Genomic DNA, 21,700 nt, shown 5'->3' with positions numbered 1-21,700 from the left:
CTGCTGGCACAGACCTCCTCTGTCTCTGGCCTCCTCTGGAGTCCTTGCCTTTGATGCTGTATCTCTATATTCTCTACCACCCACTTTCTTTCCTTTTTTTAAAAAAAAAATTTTTATTTCTTTTCAGCGTTTTCATTGTTTTTGCACCACACCCAGTGCTCCATGCAATACGAGTTCTCCCTAATACCCAACACCTTGTTCCCCCAACCTCCTACCCCCTCCCTTTAAGACCCTCAGGTTGTTTTTCAGAGTCCATAGTCTTTCATGGTTTAGCTCTCCTTCCAAGTAACAGTACTGATAGTGGGCACCCTTGTCTTATTCCTGATTTTAGTGGGAATGTCCCTATATTTTCCCATTAAGCTTGATGTTGGCTTTTGGGCTGACTCAAATATATTATTACATCATGTTAAATAAGCATCTATTCCTACTATTTTGAGGATTTTTACCTAGAAATGGTTGTTTAATTTTAGCAAATGTACCATTTTCATTTAAAAAAAACTCCACATTTAAAAGGATTGATATATTTTAATTCAACAAATGAACTACAAAAAACAGCAGCTATAAATATGGAGATGATCATTTAAACAATAAGAACATGCTTTAAATTGTAATATTTAAACTTCCCTTATTACTATTTAAATTTCATTCATTGTATCAGTATAATATTTCATCTCAGCATCTACAGTTTTAACAAATGCTTGGAAAGTTTTTTGTTCAGAAACAGATGCTGGTCTAACAGAAACACATTTGAAAATACTCTTTTTCTGGTCATAGTTTCCAACACACCTATGAACTCGGCCTCTAATCAGTCTTGGAAGTTCACGATCCTGTTTTTAAAAAAATAAATATCAAAGAAGTTATTATTTACTTCATCTGAATTGCAGTTTTTTAAAACTAATCATATGACCAACTAAATATGAATCACCCCAAAAAGCTGTAATTCCCTCAACCTGATTTAGGGCCCCACTGCCTGTAAGACCAAGATAGCTAGGCATATATGGGTGTCCTGCCACAGAAGAAAGACATTCACTTGGGTAGGGCTTCTTACAAGCTGGTAAACTATTGGTCTTAAAAAACTGAATAAATCCCAATGTAATGGCTCATGAATTATTCACTTTATTAGACTGCTAGAGTTCCACTTCCAATAAACAGCAGATCAGGTAGTTCAGACCAACTCTCTAGCTAAGAACAACTCAAATAGGTGGATGAAATATTTTTAAATCTCCTCATAGACATTAGAGAGCTACCAATGCAGTGAGGGAATGGAGAGACTCCCATCTGGGAAAAGACAGAAGTCCAAAGTGGGGCTTGACATTTAGGAATGTTTCCCCTTGAGATTATCTGTCAAGAACAGCCAAGGCAGTTGAGAGTCTAAGAAACTGAGCAGAGGTTTTGACAGGCTCCTAGGACTGGGAGAGAAAAAAAGGAATCAGAGGCTCCCAAGGAAAAGAGATTCTGGTCACCATTCTCACTCTCACCTTTGGCTTAGGGTTGGTACCCAAAAGGGCTACACCTTTCATGGGACTAGTAAAATGGAAAAAGACCAGCCAGCATCAAATCTTCTGAATCATTAATTAAAGGTGAGTATTCTGGAGTTCCCTTCACCAAATGGTCATAAAAAACACTAGGTATAAAAGGTAGCAGTGATAATTGCTAAAAAGGCTTTATTAAAAAGCAGAATTTCTGTTCCTCAACAACCATCACTATGACTAAAAAAGCAGGGTCCCGTGTGGCTCAGTCATTAAGCATCTGCCTTCCGCTTGGGTCATGATCAAGCCTGGCATTGAGCCCCGCTCAGGCTCCCTACTTGGCGGGAAGCCTGCTTCTCCCTCTCTCACTCCCCTGCCTGTATTTCCTCTCTCACTGTGTCTCTGTCAAATAAATAAATACATCTTTTAAAAAAATAAAAGACTGAAAAAGCAAACTATGGAGTATGAGAAAAAATTTGCAATATAAATAATGGACAAATAACTTGTACCCAAAATAGTCACACACACAAAAAACCTCTGATAAATCAGTAAGGATAAAACAATAATTCAATAGAAAAGAGCAAGAGGCCTGAAAAGACTTTACAGAAGAAGGTGTCTAAGTGGCCAGTAAACATACAAGGTTAGTTACCAGGAACTGCAGAAAAGTAAGGTAGCACTAAAAACCTACATAGCTGAAATAAAAAAGACTGACAGTACTAAGTGTTGATAAGAATGCAGAAAAACTTAATTCATCTACACTGATTGTGAGAGTGTAAATAAGTACAAACCTTTGGAAAATTCTTTGGTAAATAACTACTCTATTGGAACATACACATGAACTATGATGCAGTGATTTTACTTCTAGGTATATGCTCAAAAGAAATATGTGTATATGCACAAGAGGTATATACAAGACTATTCATAGAGTATTATTCATAACAGCAAAAAATCTGGAAACTTGGATATCACCAACACTAGAATAGAAAGCTAATAGAAACAGTACAATATTCTGTTGTTAAAAATATTGTACATGGATATATAAATAAATAGACTACAGCTACACAAAATAACAGATGAATCTTACAAACATTGTATTGAGGGACAGACTTTAAAGATATACCATATGATACTATTTATATAAGGTTCAAAACTAAACAGATTTATTTTGTGATATTAAAAATCAGCATAGTAGTTGCTTTTAGGTAGGAGAGGGGAGGTAGAGAATGGGAGGAGACACGGGATGCATGGAGTGACAGCAATGTTCTTTTTCTTAGCCTTGGTAATGTCCACTTTGTGATATGTCATAGGCACATCACAGAACTGTACAATTATGATTTGTATACTTTTAGGTATATGTTCTACTTAAATAAAAGATTTTTTTAAAGATTCTATTCATTATTCATGAGAAACAGAGAAAGAGGAGGCAGAGGGAGAAGCAGACTCCCGGCTTGAGCAGGAAGCCTGATGCAGAACTCAAGCCCAGGACCCCAGGACCATGCCCTGGGCCGAAGGCTGACGCCCAACCAATAAAAGATTTTTAAACTTAACAGACTAGAGAAAAATAAACATTAAAGATATTATACAAATTAGTAATATAATTGCTTTTTTCATCTACTATGTGTCAGAAAATGTACATTCATATATTTTATTATCTAATCTCCAAAACAACCTTTCAGTAGGAATTGTCTCCCCATTTTACAGATTTTAAAAAACTCAGGGAATTTAAGCAGCTTACGCAAGGTCATAAAGCTAGTAAATAGTGGGGTAAAAATTGGAATCCAAGTCTGATTTCAGATTTAACACCAAACTCTACTACAAAGTATGTAAGTTTTACAAAATCTCCAGCCTCCTTTGTCACCTGCAGTCTTATTCGTCACCAAGAATCTTTCCTAAATCCCAGCCCAGTCCCTGCCTTCCTCCAACTTCAGAACCACTGTCCTTCCACACTCTGTTGATCATAAACTATGTGCAGTTTCCTCTACAATCCATTCTCTCAGCTTCATGTCCTTGCATATGCTGCCCTCTTACCTAAGAATTCATTCCTCCCACCTCCCACACACTTTGGCTTCATTTATTACTCTTTATTTATTTATTTATTATAAATTTATTATTATTATTATTATTATTATTATTTATTACTCTTTAAACATGTAAGATAAGTTACTACATTCTTGAAAAGTCTTTCTCTGATCTGCCCCATCCTGTCCATTTTATAGCGCACTGTACATACCTCTACCTACCACTTATCATACCACAATGTAACATTTATGTACCTCTTTCTATCTGAGACTACAATAAATTCTAAGAGAAAGAGCTGTTTAGCACTTGTATTCTACTCTGTATCCCTTGCATCTAGTACAGCACCTGGCACACAGTAGGTTTTCTCTATTAGCTGAACATATAAACTTTAAAGTCAGAATTAGAACCAAACAAAATGTTGAAAGTAATACCAAATTGTTAACAGAATTTCTACTATGATGGAATTATAGCCAGCCTTTGTATGTTTGGTTGGCACAAGCTTTGCAAAGAATATTTAAACAAATACTCACTATTTCATAAAATACACAAGGCAGAGTGTTTTTCCCATCTCTCATAAGGAAGGTCTTTGAATAATATGGACCAGGTGTAACAGCTGAATCGAGAACAGCTAAGCAACATTAAAATAGGGGAGAAAATCAGTGCTGGTAAAATGCAAATAAAATTTAACAGTGGGAACTAATATTTAAATAACTTTTCCTACACAAAGCTCTTCTGGTTTTATTTACACAATAATACAGACTACATCTTAAGCGGGAACAATATCTCTGAGACTGTTAAATACTAAGGAAAACTAAATTTCTGGCCCTATTCAACTCAGGAGTTAAGACAGAGCCCCTGTAACAATCTTTCCCATTTTAACATTATGAATCAGAAGAATACTACCAAAAATAACTAAATACATCTTAAGTCACACAAATCAATAACAAATCTAAGAAATGAAGAAAATCCTAATAAACCTTAATAGCCTTTTCCAAATTTTATTTTTAAGATCCCCTAGGTATTCCTATAGACCTATTGTCCAAATAGTTTGATGTTTTCCAAAGTACTTTACCTACCCAATATTTCAAAAAGAAGTACAGTTTTCTGGGCACGTTCACGCCAGTACTTCATGCTTTCAATAACTGCAGATATAATTCTTAAAGAATTATCTTTTTCCTTGAGCTTTAACTGATAAAATGAGCTTTCCTTTTGAAAAATAAAACCATAGCATTAGAAAATCCTTTCTTTTTTTTACACTTATCTTAGCCAAAAGGCTGAGAAGCTATTCATTTTTTTTTCTTGTCATACTCCTTCACTTTCCATGTAAAGATCCTAGGTCCTTATATAAGAAAATATTGAAAATTTTAGTAGTTACTCCCTTAAATTAAAGACATCATTTGCAGTTTATAGGAGGAGAAACTAGGATATCCTTGAAGAGAATAAACCAAGAAGAAAATCATTTGTATGGACATTCACGCACTCATTTATTTATTCACTGAATATTTTTAGAGCATTATGTGCCAATCCTCTGATAAACACAGGTGCATAGAACACAGTTCCTTTCCCTAATGTGCTCACACTCTAACAGGGGAGCCAAACACACTCACTCGTTCATTTCAAAAGTACTTACTGGCATTTACTATGTGCCAAACACAGCTAATGAGGAACCACCACTGAACAAAACAGACAAGATACCTCACCAATATTGCCCTCTAATGGAGTATTCAGAAAATAAACAAATGAATACATAATAGAATGTCAGGAATTAATATATCCTATGAATTCAAGAAAAACAGAGTAAAAGGATAAAGAGAAATAGGAATTATTATTTTAAATAGGTTGTTAAGTGAGGGTGGAGGGAACAACAAAATATAAAGGCCCTAAGATAAGAATGTATTTGGCTCTTTCCATAGTTTGGCGACTGTGGCCATTGCTGCTATAAACATTGGGGTACAGATGGCCCTTCTTTTCACGACATCTGTGTCTTTGGGGTAAATACCCAGGAGTGCAATTGCAGGGTCATAGGGAAGCTCTATTTTTAATTTCTTGAGGAATCTCCACACTGTTCTCCAAAGAGGCTGCACCAACTTGCATTCCCACCAACAGTGTAAGAGGGTTCCCCTTTCTCCACATCCTCTCCAACACATGTTGTTTCCTGTTTTGTTAATTTTGGCCATTCTAACTGGTGTAAGGTGATATCTCAATGTGGTTTTAATTTGAATCTCCCTGAGAGCTAATGATGATGATCATTTTTTCATGTGTCTTGATAGCCATTTGTATGTCTTGATTGGGGAAGTGTCTGTTCATATCTTCTGCCCATTTTTTGATGTGTTTGTCTGTTTCATGTGGGTTGAGTTTGAGGAGTTCATTATAGATCCTGGATATCAAACTATGGAAAGAACCAAGATGCCCTTCAACGGATGAATGGATAAGGAAGATGTGGTCCATATACATTATGGAGTATTATGCCTCCATCAGAAAGGATGAATACCCAACTTTTGTAGCAACATGGACGGGACTGGAAGAGATTATGCTGAGTGAAATAAGTCAAGCAGAGAGAGTAGCAGAGAGAGTCAATTATCATATGGTTTCAATTATTTGTGGAGCATAACAAATAGCATGGAGGACAAGGGGCGGTAGAGAGGAGTAGGGAATTTGGGTAAATTGGAAGGGGAGGTGAACCATGAGAGACTATGGACTCTGAAAAACAATCTGAGGGGTTTGAAGTGGCGGGGGGGTGGGAGGTTGGAGTACCAGGTGGTGGGTATTATAGAGGGCACGGCTTGCATGGAGCACTGGGTGTGGTGAAAAAATAATGAATAATATTTTTCTGAAAATAAATAAATTGAAAAAAAAGAATGTATTTGGCATTTTTAAAGATCAACTAAGAAAAAAGTGCGTCAAGTACTAATTTCAGGAGGGAAGAGGGTACTTTCCCTTGTGAGGGTGGCAGCACATCAAAGAACACGTGATGGGACTTTTTTTTCTAACTACAGTTACCTTCCCTCCTCCTCCCCTTCCTAACCAAGATACGAATACCTCCCATTGAGAGCTACTGCCATAATGAACAATTGTTACTAAGGTAACTATCATTCCTTTGTACAAGGAACTATAAGATTGAAAGCCACTATGATATATGCTCCATTAGTCAGATTTCTAGCAAAAAAGAAAAAAAATTACCCCAAATGTTGAAAAGACTTCTTAACAGGTGTATGGGCAAAACAAGCAGGGTACTGAAGCCCTCGAGACTAACAACAATAAGAGACTTCTATTATTCTTAGGCTGAAAGGACAAGGGAAAGAAATAAAATTATCACATCTGTGAAAGCTGGACTCATGGAAGAGCTGTACCATTTGGGGACAGCTACTGCCCACAATACCACACTTAAACAGGGAGAAAATAGGACAACCCAACCTCTCTCTCCCCCTTCTGATTTCCTGCCAGTGACTCCCATTGGCTGACCCCTAACAAGAGCTAGCCTGGGGACCTCAGGAGGCTACACTACGTAGGACAACTCAGCCTTCCAGAGCACCGAGAGTGGAGAGTAAAGAATCTTTTTTTTTTTTTTTAAATTTTTTCAGCGTAACAGTATTCATTATTTTTGCACCACACCCAGTGCTCCATGCAATCCATGCCCTCTCCAATACCCACCACCTGGTTCCCCCAACCTCCCACACCCCACCCCTTCAAAACCCTCAGATTGTTGGGCCAGGGTACAAGGAAAGGAAGGTAGTGAACAACCAGCACACAAAATATATAGAAGACATTTACAAAGAACAATTAGAGCAAAGGGTGGTGAGAGGAGGAAGTAAGGCTGATGTATAGATGTAGAGAAAAAAATAAACCAAAGCAGAGTCATATTAGAGTGCATATCATGTTCAGAGAATAGTGAAAGGTCTGAAATGGCTAGTATATATTTGTAGATTATAGAATATGAAGCTGGAAAAGTAAAATAAACTCTGGCTTGCAGTCCAAGTCTAACCTGTTGTCTGTTTTTATAAACTTTTATTGGAACACAGCCAAGTCTATTATTTATGTATTGTCTATGGTTGCTTTCAAACTACAATGGTAGAGCTAAGTGGTATACTTGAGACAATATGACTTTAAAGTAAAAAAATATTTACTATCTGGCCCTTTAAAAAAAGAGTTTGCTGACCTCTGTTACAAAAAATTAGACTGACACATAAGGAACTGGGAGAAATTTCTGTAAGTAATGGATAAACTCTCATCATCTCAATAATGAGTCAACAGTGAGATTCAGAAGCCAGTAGGACACTCTAAGGCAACTATGAAAAGGAGCAGTCATTCATAATCACAAAGAAAATATTTTGAAACATTCATCTACACCAGGGACCAGGCATTTGTGTTAATCATGTAATGCATGCCATGAGATTGATTTTTAAATGCTCTTATCTCTGTAATTTAAGTATTTATCTCATATTTTTAAATGTAAATGATCCATATTTACAAAGTTTACCTTAAGACTACTTTTTTCTGGAGTATCATCCAACATTTTCTTCTCAAATAAACTTTGTTGAAAACTTGGTTTAAATGCCTGTAAAGCACTGCTTTTGTCTAGACCTCTCATTGTGGAGCCAGGTATTTCTGACGAATGTGTTTGTCTGAGTACTTTGGCTTCTCTTTGGTGAGATAAGTTAGGAGGTTCTGATATTCTTAATTGTTTCCCTTGCTGAGCTCCCCAACAGGAATTTATTCCATCATTTGCCACCAGGTTTGTTCTTTTGCATTGAGGCCTAACATCATTTCTGTCCGATGTTTTCCAGCTGGTATTTTTGCTGCCATCCTTGTAGCTGTAATAGATTTTTTTTAATTAATATTAGTTTTTTGTTTCTATATACATCTTCTTTTAAAAAATTAATAGTGAAAAATTATGATTTATAAAGTACTTTGTAACTATTGACTAGTTGGAACTTCCAAATACATTATCACAACAACTCTACAATAGATCATACCTCTCTTTTTAGGTGAGGAAACTGAGGAAGTAACTTGCCTGAAGTTATACAGCAAGTTATTGTCAATCTGGAACCCAGAGAATCCTAGTCGCCCAACTCAGAGCTTAGTGTTATAAAGTATATTTTTTAAACTATAGGCTTTCATTTGACAGTGGTTGTCTCTGAGTGGTAAGATTCTGAGGATACTTACCTGCTTCTTTATGCATTTATTTTTTAAATTTTCTACCATAAAATTTTAACAAGTTATGGCTTATAGGTGATTTTAAATCACAAGGAGAATAAATACAAGCAGTGTAGATAACTTTGATTAGAAATTTTATGCTTTTACTACAGAGCTTAAAAGTCCAATTAATCAATCTGTTGCAACATTTTAGTAACTACATTAATCTAAGTGAATTATATTAACTGATGAGAACATGATGTTAATGAGGCCAAAATCCAAAGTATAATTTCTAAGCAGACCAGTTAAGAGTTCAACAGGGAGAAACTAATCCAGGTCACAAATTCTTATTTCTGGGCAATTTTCCTGAAAAATATCACTGGTATTACAAGGGGGCAAATAATACAACTCATCCCTTGTTAGAGAAAATAATACAGGTTCCCCAGTGACCAGGCACATGTCCAGATTGTATGGGGCCTGAAGCTTGTTAATGTGGGCACCTTCTTAAGTAAATTAGGTGCAAAATTAGGTATGAAAATAAGGACAGGAGAAATCATGAATAATTTCAAACCTTTAAAAGTTGATAAATCTCACAAACCTCAAAATATCCAGAAAAAAAATTACTTGTATTTTTATTAATTAGCTGTCTGAGACACCTCTTTAAAATTTTTCCTACATTCACCACCTCTTCATATGACAGCAATTTTATTTTCAGTAGAGAGAACAGAAACCAAACTTCGCCTTTCTCCTCTCATGGCTATAAAAATTATGTTTATTATTCAATTTAGAAAAGCATCTTTGTTTCACAACTCCTTATTTTTTTTTTAAGATTTTATTTATTTATTTGACAGACAAGTAGGCAGAGAGGCAGGCAGAGAGAGAGGAGGAAGCCGACTCCCTGCTGAGCAGAGAGCCCAATATGGAGCATGATCCCGGGATCCGAGCCAAGGGCAGAGGCTTTAACCCACTGAGCCACCCAAGCACCCCTTACAGCTCCTTATTGATAATGCATTTTAACCTCTTCCCACATTTGTGTCTAGGAGGCGCTCCTGGCCTGGGAACAAGCCCTGGAAGAACCACAGTCTTTTGACCTTCCTGACTGAGCCCACACAAGGATGCTGCTTCAGCAGCCAATCTAGCTCAGGCATGTCCTCAAATCCCAACCAGACCATGAAAGGTACTAAAGCTGTAGTGGCTTCTGAGAAGGGAAGGGTAGTGTCTGCTTTGGATCCTTCTCTTTGGATCTAGGTGTTCAATGAGATCCCAAGAACAAGCTGTTAACGGGGGCTACATGGATGTGAAGATAAAGCAGAGATTCTAAACCGAAGCAGAGAACCAGAGCTTCAGCAGATTATCAGCCACCTACCTGGGTTTTCAAATGGTTTTTGCTCCTGGATTATCTGTTGTTATAGTCCAACTGTCTGATAGATTATCTATGATTTCAAATTGGAATAGCTAATACTGACTGCCTGTCCATATTACGATGTTACCTAATTCTCAAATGCCAGTCAGAAGGCATTTTCTTACAGCATCTGCAGCTGAAACTGTGCCTCTGAGGACGATCTCAAACCACTGAATGGCCTAGGTAAAGAGCCCTGGTTCTAAAGAATGTAACTAACTGGTTCTGAGGAAACCAGCATGACCAAAACTAATTTTAAAATATATATATTGTTTTGATTTACTTATTAAGTATTTTGTTAATGTTTCTCCCCTTTAAAAAATATGGTATCTCAAATAAAAGTGAAGGTAAGGTTAACTTTACAGGATTGCTGTAAGGACTATTAAAATAATGTACCATAGCACTAAACAAGACTATCGAAGATGTATGTTTGATGTTGTTTCTCTAATATTTTGTTCCCAAAATTTTTTCCTTCGGTAGTTACTAGTTACTCAAGAATACTAAAATCCAACCTAACAAAGAACCCATGTCCTTTCCCTAACTATTGATTTTTTCATCATATTTAGGGATTAAGCTTAGACTCTTACAGCAATAATCCAGGAGCATCTCACCATCTTCCTTAACGGTCATCTTCATTTCCTGAGAACCTACCACTGTTTATGTACACACATTTTGGTCGTCATCTTTCTTTCTTACTCTGTTCTGTTTATGGAGCTGACTGTCTTACTAGGGTGAAATTCACCATTCTATTTGGTTGGCAATTCCTAAATATATCCAACACTAAAATACAGTTATTCCTGACTCTTTACCTACTGTCAATTAGATTATTAATATGATCTGTAGCATGATGACAAATATAGGGAGAAATTTCAATATAACGTGAAGAATGCTTTGGAAATGATTCACTGACAAATTTGCCCATTTTTTAAAAATTTGCCTATTTTTAAAGTCTTATATAGCATTTTTAAATTTCTTTTATAAAACGTAGCTAATACTGCTGTGGGGTTAGTGACTATTTAGCATAAAAATTTCCTAAATGTAATTTTGCCTGAGAAAGGAAGAAGAGAGGAAGGAAGAGGGAATGGAGGAGAGAAAAAGGGGGGAAGGAGAAGGGATAGAAAAAAGAGAAATCTTAAGTAAACTCACCTCCAGTGACTCTTGCTTCTTTCAGTATTTAATTGAATAGACTTAGACATGGAATCTTGACTTCTCAGAGGATGAGAAACTGAATGTGGTATTTGCCTTTCAAAGAAATAGGTCTTATTAAATATTAACAGTTTGTTTCCAAACTGAGAAATGTAAAATATACAATGAAGAATAACATCAGTCAGTAACAGACACATATAGTCAGTGGTATATGTTTTTCCACCTACCCTGTGTTCATTGTTTTCATTGAAGGAGGAAACTCTGGATTCACAGCTTCCCAAGCCCAGTCTCAAAAGATACAAATAGCATAGACAAAAGTAAGATATGTATCATTTTTTAAAAATAATCACTTCATATTTATTTAATAGGTGGAAAACTAAAAGCCTAAAGAAAAGGACTTGGAAGATATGGGTACGTTCTTCAAACAGCACTTTATTGTGGAATTTGTCACAGCCTGCCTTATTAATTTTCATAGATGTCTTCCTTTCTCATTGTGTTTTAAACAAAGGTAGTAGTTTAATCTGTATCTTTTCCATGATCAGTTCTAGTGTAGTACCTTGTACTTTGTAGCATGAATTTAGTGTAATCAATGTTTCTTCAATTTTTTGGAACCCAACCCACAGCAAAAAGTACATCATAGCCCAGAATATATGCACACACACACATGTACACATATGCATGGTGTGCATGTTAGAGAGGGAGAGAGAACATAACAAAACTGAAATATCAATTTGTATCCTTACCATGTGTGATGCACCCTGACATTTTCTATTCTACTCTATTCTCTTCTATTTCCTTCTTTAAAGATTGTTTCCCATCCAAACTAATGGATCAAGACGAAAATCTGAAAAACACTGATCTAGCCATATCTCTTACCCAATATAAGAATCATATTACATCTCTTACAGATTTTAATCCTGCTCAGAGCTTGGACAGTTCAGTATTTCAGGAGGATGAGCATTTCCCTATGGAGGACTACATTCATGCTATTTATAAAAGTACTTTAAATGTCAGAGAATTTTGTTAGATGGCAGAGGATGATCAGATAAATGCCAATTTATGCACATCCATACAGATTTTTCTTTTGTCAATAAAAATAAAAATAATATAAAATTCCTACTTTGAATTCCTCAAATGTGGAAGAAGTGAAAATAATTATAGATTTACAAGCAGACTAAGGCCTGGAGGGGTGAGGGAGAGAGAGGAAGGGAGAGAAATTTTAAAATTCTAGTTTCAAAATATCTTATTAAAGATTTTTAAGGTATCCTCAAAAATATATCAATGTATACAATCAGCATATACCAAGTATATTTCAGAATACCTGCCTGTCCGTGCCTTTTTCTGAAGAGATATAAAAAGTCAGCAAACATTAAGACCTCTCAGCACCCACCACCACGGCTAACTGTTGCAGAGATGAGAGGCCTAATCATAAAGCTAAACCAGAATTTTAGTGACCTTACTTAAAAAGATGTGCCGAACCAAAGGCTGTCTTTAGAATTTAATCAAAAGATACAGAAGGCAGTCAACAGTGGACTCTGGGAACTAGAAGTAAAAGGCTATGTTAACTTTCAGCAAAGATAATTTAGTTCATGGGCTGGCTGAAGTTATAAGAAAGCCAACTGGATGAGAGAAATAAAGTAACAAATGAAGAGAAGCAAAAATGCTCAGAAGAGAAAAAAGCCAAGCAGTAGAAATTTTAGGCTTCTAGCCTTCCTAAAGTCTAAATTTTCTCCCATTTTTCCTGTGTTCATGTGTACACATATCCCAATTCCTGAGGCAACTTGAGTTTCACCACTCTTTATCACCACATGCCTAAGTTACAATATCCATATATCTTGAAAAAGAAAAGAAACAAATCTTTACAATGTGGGTTACAACTTCATTAGAAGAAAGGCTTCAGATCTAAGATACTCCATTTAAATGCTAAGCCACCCTTGTAGACAAGGAGACTCCAACTACTGTACTGGAATGTTCAGAAAGAGCCAAGTAATCCCTATATTTGGATAGGGGAAAGAAGAAAAAAATAAACTTTCTATTTCCATTGTAATAAAATTAAAATGTTAATTTTCTATCATCTTAATTCCTATTTTTTGAAAATTTTCACCATATTTCCTTACCTGGTGGTAAAGGAGGGAAATCATAACTGTCAGAAGCAGTACTGCTACTTGGATCATTTGTAAGTGGATTGGATGTTAATGGCTGTCTATTCCTCTTCTTCTGATTGAACAATGGTACAGGCAAACAGCCTAAATTGAATGTACCAATAAATGAGTACATAATAGGCAGATAGATCTAGTTATAGAATAATTGTGCATAATAACAACTTTGATTTGTCTACTTTTATATGTTAATTTTATACTTATTACCGATATATTTCTGTATCTTTGGATTGATTTTTACATTCTTTTTAAGGTCCCAAATAACCTCATTTGTCTCTATTAAAAACTCCTTTCCTGTTCTACATTAACACAGATTTAATTTCACTTGTTTGGAAGTAATTCCCATCTCCTTCCTCACCCCCCAACCCTTTCCAAATCCACTTTTTGTTTTCCTTATTTCCTTTCTGTGCTTCTTATTACCATGTCAACTGGAGGGGGGCCCTTCAAATACAATAGAGGTGAGGGAGAACCAAACTCTGTCCCATGCTTTCCAAAACCCTAACCACTCTGGACTGTGACAGCACACCCTTTAGGGCCATCGTTCTCCCACTTTAGTCTGACTAAGATTTACATGGAATTTCCCTTAACACACCAGTTCCTAGACCCCACTCTCGTGGATTTTTTTCAACAGATTTAGTTTGGAATCCAAACTCTGCAATTTTAAACATGCACTCCAGCTGTCTGTAATGCATATTTTCTGGGATCATTTTCTGAATGCTTCAAGTGATAATATTCAATCCACATGAGGATAAATAAATACTACGTCCAAGCCCTCTAGCTGGGAGGCCTGGGATCTCAAGTCAAGCCAAAAGTCAGAATTTATAAACACTAAAACTAGAAGGGATCTCAGACAAAAAGGGATCTGAAAAGCTTGCACAGTGCCTAGATAGGGCCCAAGCTTCCTAAATCTCAGTTCAGATTATCTTGCCACTAGAACACACCCTAGCTGATCTATCAACACGTATACTTTGGAGAAAATATAGACTCTATGATAACTGTATGACAAAAGGCTGGGAAAATTATGTGAGCTCTGAAATCAGACTGCCTGAGTTTGAATCACAACTTCAAAGTATAAATTTGGGCAATTTCCTTAACTCATTCTGTTATTATGACATACACAGAGAAGGCGGGAAATATAGTAATTAAGAGCATGACACTAGGGTCGCCTGGGTGGCTCAGTGGGTTAAGCCGCTGCCTTCGGCTCAGGTCATGATCTCAGGGTCCTGGGATCGAGTCCCGCATTAGGCTCTCTGCTCAGCAGGGAGCCTGCTTCCTCCTCTCTCTCTCTGCCTGTCTCTCTGCCTACTTGTAATCTCTCTGTCAAATAAATGAATAAAATCTTTAAAAAAAAAAAAAAAGAGCATGACACTAGAGCCAGATTCCTAGGTCCAAATGCTGGCTCTGCCACTTCATAAATTACTTACTTAACCTCTCTGTGCCTAAGTTTCTCATCTGGAAAACAGGAATGATAATTATAATGCCTATAACAGATGGCTGGTGTAAGGATTAAATAAATTAATACATATAATTAAATGCTAGAACACAGTACATCTATCATAAATCGCTATTACTGTCTTCACTGTGCATTATCACTACACTCCTGGTTCTCTTCATCCTTATCCTCTATCCTTTTACTAACTAATAAATCGGGAAAGCAGAAACGGTAGGGGAAGTTGTTAGGGAGATAGGAATATTTTAAATAAGAAAGTCACAAATACAAATAGAAATAAATCTATTTCTATGTTTTCAGCTTAAAAGTGAACAACAACTCAAGCACACAAAGTTTGTAGAAAGAATGCTAGGGTAAATCCAGGAATGTTTCATTTTACTCCTACCTCTGCCACTAAAAGTTTTGACTAAGTTATTTTATTTCCTTGGACCTAAAAAGTAAAGAGGTTAGACTATATGTTCAATCTTTTTAAAAAGTTTCTTCCCAAATGTCCCATCTATAAACTTCACAAGGTTTACATGGTATATAAAAATATACAAAATTTATTTTTTTTAAGATTTTATTTTATTTATTTGAGAGAGAGAGACAGTGGGAGAGAGCATGAGCGAGGAGAAGGTCAGAGGGAGAAGCAGACTCCCCATGGAGCTGGGAGCCTGATGTGGGACTCGATCCCGGGACTCCAGGATCACGCCCTGAGCCGGAGGCAGTCGTTTAACCAACTGCGCCACCCAGGCGTCCCAAAAATATACAAAATTTATAATAAAAATTTAATAAATAAAATTGAATATAATTGTTCAATACCTGCTGTACTTCGAGTTGAATTTTCACTTAGGTTTCTCTTCATTTTTTTCAATATCAAAGTCTGTAACGTTTCTTTAGCATTCCAAATTTACAAATGAAGTTGTTTGACTAAATCTTCAAAGAAAGAAATTTGCAACTCAAATTGTATCAACAAAAAAAATCAAATTCTCAGCCTAGTAATTACTGAAATTAGGACTTAACACTATGGTTTCAAACCTGATAAGGGAATTATCTTACAGCACCTTTTCTTCCTGCATAAGAATTTGTAACAATCTGCTTTTCCAACTCTGTTCGAAATTAGGTAGGACTAAGGTGGCTATACCTCTCTTCCTAAACATGCACGGATTTTCACACACTCTAAGTAATATATTCTAGGGCCAAAGACTCATAATAAATAGCAACAGTTCTGAAACAAATTTATAAAGAGGGAAATGGACTACAACACCGGCAAACTGGTATGATTACAAGGCAGGCAACGAAACAAAAACAATTGAATTAACCGCATGAGAACAAGCTCTATCTCACTTTAAAACACTGTGGAGATCACTTGCTTTGGCCACTAATTTGAGACCCCTGTATTATATAATATCAAAGACCAAAGCCACAAAATCCAGAATAACTGTAATGATAAGTTTCTATTCAGTGTCTACATAACTCCAACAAGTGAAAGAAGGGTTTTTGTTTTTTCTTCTACAACAAAGTATGTTGTAACTTTTTCCATGTTTAGTGTCCTAATATATTTCAATCCCAATTTAATTCAACAAACACTTACCTATTACATGAAAAGGCAAAACACAAATGTAAACAAGGTAATTTCTGTTCCTAAACTCACTATCCAATGAGGAAAACAGACATGAATACAACAATGTAAATCGTACTGAGATAAACATGAATGTCCAAATACCACTTATAGAAATAAAACTTGGGAAACATTAAGTGCAGAGACGGTTTCTGCTTTCTTTCCACATCCAGGGCTTGAAGCCAGATATAGCAAGCCCTTTAGAAAATATTCTTGGTGTCATTCCAGGAAGAAAAAGAGAGGTTGTGCGACTTTTTCTCACACAGAAATACCAAGGTAACTCACACACTGAACCTAGAGAGGGGCGTACAAGGGCTATCACATTTCTGAATACCATGCAAACAAAATAAAGCATCCTCCCCCCAGACCATGGAGTCGGGAACACCGAGTTGCTCGACCCTAACTTCTAACTGGACCCCGATGACGGTTGACAGCGTCGATGAGCAAAAAGTATGTCCAATGTACACCGCACGCATGCACGCGCGCGCGCGCACACACACACACACACACCCTCCCCCCAGTTTCCCCCGCCAAAGCCACTGTCTCGTCTCAAATGGCGACAAGGAGGGCCTATTATGGCTCCTCCTAGGCGGCCCAGTCAGAGGTAAGTTCTCTTCCAACGACCTCTACTGATCTGGGGACACGGCGGGGGCGGTGGGGGGGATTGTTTGGTAAGTAGGGATAATACAGTCTTTCCCTTCTTGACCCTGCAGCCAACACGACACGCAACTTCAAACTTCAACCTTCAGGTTCCTACGCCTCGAAAAACCGTCGTCTTCAGCCTGTTGCCTCTGCGGACACACTCCAGTCAGCTACGGCCCACTTCCCCGCCTCTGAAAAAGCGCGAGAAGTCGAGCTTTACGCAGACGCGCCGCCACCCGCGCCTCCAATAGCGCAGGCGCAGAGGTTAGCTGCGTTTGGGTCATTGGTGTAAATGTTGTTGTCTGGCCCGTGGGCCTTGAGAAGGACACATGCTCGCTATCTTATGGAGGAGAACGTTAACGCACGTCCCACTCACAACTGTGAGGTACGTAGCACAGGAATGGCTGTAGGGACACACCTGTTTCTGCTCACTGGTGAGGTTTACCGAGGACTGGTGGCCCAACACACCCTCCCCACCCCCACCACGCGCAAGTATATTTTAGGTACTAGACATCAATTTGTAAGATGCTGGGAGTTCACGTAGAAGAGAGTAACTCAAAGGCCACAGGCCTCAAAACCAGGTCATAGGGTTTGTTTCAACTCCCTTGGTCATAGCTGGGAATTAAAGTCGCTTGGCAGCCAGTGGGAGAGCTGAGGCTGGGTTAAGAAGAGGGCCCTGCACATCCAAGTGGAGTCAATAAGGCTGGGCCTGTGCTGTGCAAGCTCGGTGGAGAACAAGCACTTGAGACTGGGGAGAGGAAACGGGATGGTGCAGTGAGGGGCTCTGACCCTCACACGATAGACGGTCACTGCCTGGCCTCTGGTCTTGGGCAAGTTATTGACTTCCTCTAAACCTAGGTTTAGCTTCCCAATATAACTATTTAATTAACTGTCCTCAAAGTATTAAAATAGAGAATGAACAGTCCTGGCACACAGTAAATGCTCAATAAATGTTAGCTTTTATTTGGTAACAGTTGCTATTTACTGAATGTTTACTTAGGCCAGAAATAGTAATCCTAGCTCCACTTGGAGTCCAAGACATGTTTTGTTGTTAGTATAACTTCTGACCATTTGAAGACTGGGATAGGTGAACAGAAATGTGCAGAGGGTCTAGAGATGGAGGGAAGGTTATTTGTACAGCCTAGGACTATGAAACATGTGACATGTACAGTTGACCCTTAAACAGCACAGGTTTGAACCATGCAGGTCTAGTTACACATGGATTTTTTTTAAAGATTTTATTTTTTTATTTATTTGACAGAAACACAGCAAGAGAGGGAACACAAGCAGAGGGAGTGGGAGAGAGAGAAGCAGGCTTCCCACCAAGCAGGGAGCCTGATGTGGGGCTTGATCCCAAGAGCCTGGGATCATGACCTGAGCTGAAGGGAGACACCCAAGGACTGAGCTACACAGGAGCCCCTATATATGGATTTTTTTAGAGTATGATACTGTACATGTATTTTCTCTGCCATGATTTTCTTAATAACATTTTCTTTTCTTGGGCTTACTTTACTGTAAGGAGACATTATATGATACATACACAAAATACGTGTTAATTGTCTCTTGGTAAGGCTTCTAGTCAGCAGTAGTCTATTAGTAATTTAAGTTGTTGGGGAATCAGAAGTTATACGAGGATTTTCAGCTGCTTGGAGGTCAACACCCCTAACCCCTGTGTTGTTGGAGGGCCAACTCTTGTAAGACTAAGTCAGAAGAGGAATGAGGGGCACCTGGGTGGCTCAGTCGATTAAGGCACGGACTCTTGATTTCGGCTCTTGTCATGATCTCAGGGTTATGAGATAGAGCCCTACATCAGGCTCCCCACTAGGTGTGAAACCTGCATATGAGGCTTTCTCTCCTTCTCTCTCTGCCCCTCTCCCTCCTTAAAAAAAAAAAAGAATAAGTATGAATGCCAACCTAAGGAATAGTGTCTTCATTTAATCTGAAAAAGAGATTTCATACAATAAAATGTCTGAAAAGATTTGTGAGTTGTCATGGTTCCAAAAAAGAGACCTTTAAAAATGACTAAAAGCTTTGGGGAAACTGATTTTTACCTTACACACACACATACACACACACACATACACACCCCCCACACACACCCCAAAAATGGATTTCTCATTAAAAACAAATACTTTAAACCCACTATGAGTAACATGTGTGTTACGTCTGTCAGGACTACTGACATGGTCAATGTGGAATCTTTACTAGCAGTGTATAAATTACCTGTTTTATACTGATCATGTTTTGGTTACATTGATTTGTTTTCATCTGGAAAGTTGGTCAGAATCTTGACAGCAAGAGGGCCACAAAGGAAGGAAAAAAAATTAATAGTGAGAGTAGTTTGATTAATTACATGACTGCTGGACAACTGCATTATGAATGAGATACCTTCCTTATATGTAATATTGGAGAGAAGACCCTCCTTGTCCTCCAGTCATACTATTTTGTAAACAACAACTTAAATGCGTCTCCTGCAAAACTTTTGCATGCATTTATTGGATGACCAAGACTATGAAAAATTTATTCTCACTTTGTTTTATACTACATTATTATACTAATAAATCAGGCACCATCACCCCTACAAAACAGTTGTAGTGCTGGAAATTACTAGGCTTATTCTTTTAAAAACTTCCAAACATTAAATATTCAACCTAATAGTGAGATGGTGATAACTAGAAAGGGTTCCACTTTGTATACCTTCAGTTCTTTGAATTTTCAAAAAAGAATTAGACTAATAAAAATTTTTAGATATTGTAGAGCTCAAAAATTTGGTGTGCTTTGGGAAACAGGGAGTTAAAAATCTTTCGGAAGTTAACTTAGTATAAGAGTATGAAAAGCCTCTGTTGCTCTAGTTCTAAGGAAATGCTCTCCTTTTTTTTCTAATAAAGCTTTCTGCAGAAGACGAACTGTACACAATAAACAAGGTAAGTATAGGACAGAATTGCTGTAATTCTTTAACTCTCAAAAAAGTTATTCATTTTGACATGTAAGGGAAACTTCATTTGTGAATGTTAAATGTGCTTCAAAGTGTTGATCTGTTAAAATTCCATAAAACAAGCCTCGAAATGCCAGTCATTTGTGCCAGCTACGAGTAAATAACCAAGGCAGCATTTCCAGAGAGACTAGGGCAAAGGACAGAACTAACCACAATCAGCAGAAAAGAAATAAAACATAACCAAGTGTTAATAATTCACCATAGTTACAACTCTTAAAACAAAAGTAAACAATACAACTATCATTTGTTAACATTTAGGCTTGTTTTCAGAATCTCTACACTGAAGTGTTCTGTGTAAGTTGATGTGGATAGAAAATTAAAGGCTACAGAGGCATTTTCTTAGGGTAGAGTGGTAATTTTAATGTGTAAATTTGGATTTCATTATTTTGCTTTCTCTAGCTCTGTATTACAATTTTTAAAGGAAAAACATAGGTATTCATTTATTAAATATTATGAAACAGTCACATTTTATATTCTCTAACATGTGTTTTGTTTATATGCTTGTTGTTTCCTGAGCACACTGTAGTAAATGCTTATGTGAATTCCAAAAGAACAAAATTAGAACTTTGGGAAAGTCCAAAAATAACAGGAAGCACCCTGTTCTGTAAAAAACACTGGGCTTACAATCAGTAAACTTGGGTCCCAGCTCAATTTTCTCCTGGTAGCTGAGGGACTTTTCCTTTAACACTGCAATGGGAATGTCAATAGCTAATCCACCCTATCTTAAAAAGTGAATATATGAATAAACTGAGATAACATGTGGGAAATTTAATTATAAATCAAACTTTTCCTTGCTTGTAATGAATTTCTCTTGTTGTACCCCTATCAAACAATGTGGCATTACTAGTACATAATATTTCCAGTACTTGAACGTATTTGCCTTTCTGGATGATTGAACATGAAATCAAATCAAATTTGGTTCAGAGTCATTTTTCCAAAGGAATGTAATCGTCTTAGTATTCTGGATAGTTTCCCCTAATAAGGCCGCCTATTGAGTAACACATTCCAATGAAAAGTCTGTGCGGCCAGTAAGTTATACTGTGTATTACAATAAACTCCTAATTTAGTTAGTATATATAACATGCCACCAAGACATTTTCAAGCATTACAAAGACTTGAAAATTACCCCCAGTTCCTTTTCCTTTAGAATTAAGGCAAAAAATGAGGATGATTCCTAAAGAAATTGATGGAATTATCAAAAGCTCAATCAGAAAGAAATGAAAGCAAACTTCAAAGTAGCTTTTTAAGTCCCAGAGATCATTTATTTGGTTCTTGTGTCTCTGACCATGAAAAAGCTACTGAAAGAAACAATGCTATTTCAGTAGAGGAGAAGGTCTCTTAGGATCTGTCTTTGACTGTTTTTGGAAGTGAGATTCAAATGTCCTCCGATGATGAAATGGATTTAAACTTATTTCAGAGTAGAAATGTTTTCAAATGTGAGTGGAAACATAAATATCAAATAATAGCATGCATATTATGAGCCACTTCTTTTTTTTATATATTTTAAATTCTTCATATTTTTAAGGATTAGAAAAATATAAACTATTATTACTATCACAAGTAATTGTAGAAGCACCAATAGGTGACCTTCTAGCTGAAAGAAAAACGGAATTTTTGTATTAGTATGAGATGCTAATTTATTATTGCATTTAGATTGACTGACCATGTGAGGGAGTCAGAAGTTAAAC

General features: G+C 37.0%; 1 protein-coding gene across 1 annotated transcript; it reads right to left on the bottom strand.

Moving 5' to 3' along the window:
• Positions 1–635: 635 nt before the first annotated feature.
• On the bottom strand, positions 636–15,619 carry SPATA22 (spermatogenesis associated 22). The gene is made up of 8 exons (XM_044250623.1): positions 15,577–15,619; positions 13,284–13,412; positions 11,394–11,454; positions 11,167–11,262; positions 7,966–8,299; positions 4,565–4,694; positions 4,019–4,116; positions 636–827 (listed from the first exon to the last, which is right to left on the bottom strand). The coding sequence occupies exons 1-8, from the start codon at positions 15,617–15,619 to the stop codon at positions 636–638; spliced, it is 1,083 nt and encodes a 360-aa protein (XP_044106558.1).
• Positions 15,620–21,700: the final 6,081 nt, after the last annotated feature.

The sequence above is a fragment of the Neovison vison genome, chromosome 5 (assembly GCF_020171115.1).
Source record: "Neovison vison isolate M4711 chromosome 5, ASM_NN_V1, whole genome shotgun sequence".
Classification (NCBI taxonomy): domain Eukaryota; kingdom Metazoa; phylum Chordata; class Mammalia; order Carnivora; family Mustelidae; genus Neogale; species Neogale vison.
This window is presented reverse-complemented; position numbering and strand designations above follow the sequence as displayed.

What these genes read in the sequence shown, in the direction of transcription:
- SPATA22 (XM_044250623.1), bottom strand. Translation starts at nt 15,619, where the DNA reads ATGAAGAGAAACCTAAGTGAAAATTCAACTCGAAGTACAGCAG. An exon ending in AGAAGCAAGAGTCACTGGAG is followed by an intron (nt 8,300 to 11,166) that starts GTGAGTTTACTT and finishes AATCTATTACAG; the next exon opens with CTACAAGGATGGCAGCAAAA. An exon ending in CAGAAAAAAGTAGTCTTAAG is followed by an intron (nt 4,695 to 7,965) that starts GTAAACTTTGTA and finishes ATTTTTCAAAAG; the next exon opens with GAAAGCTCATTTTATCAGTT.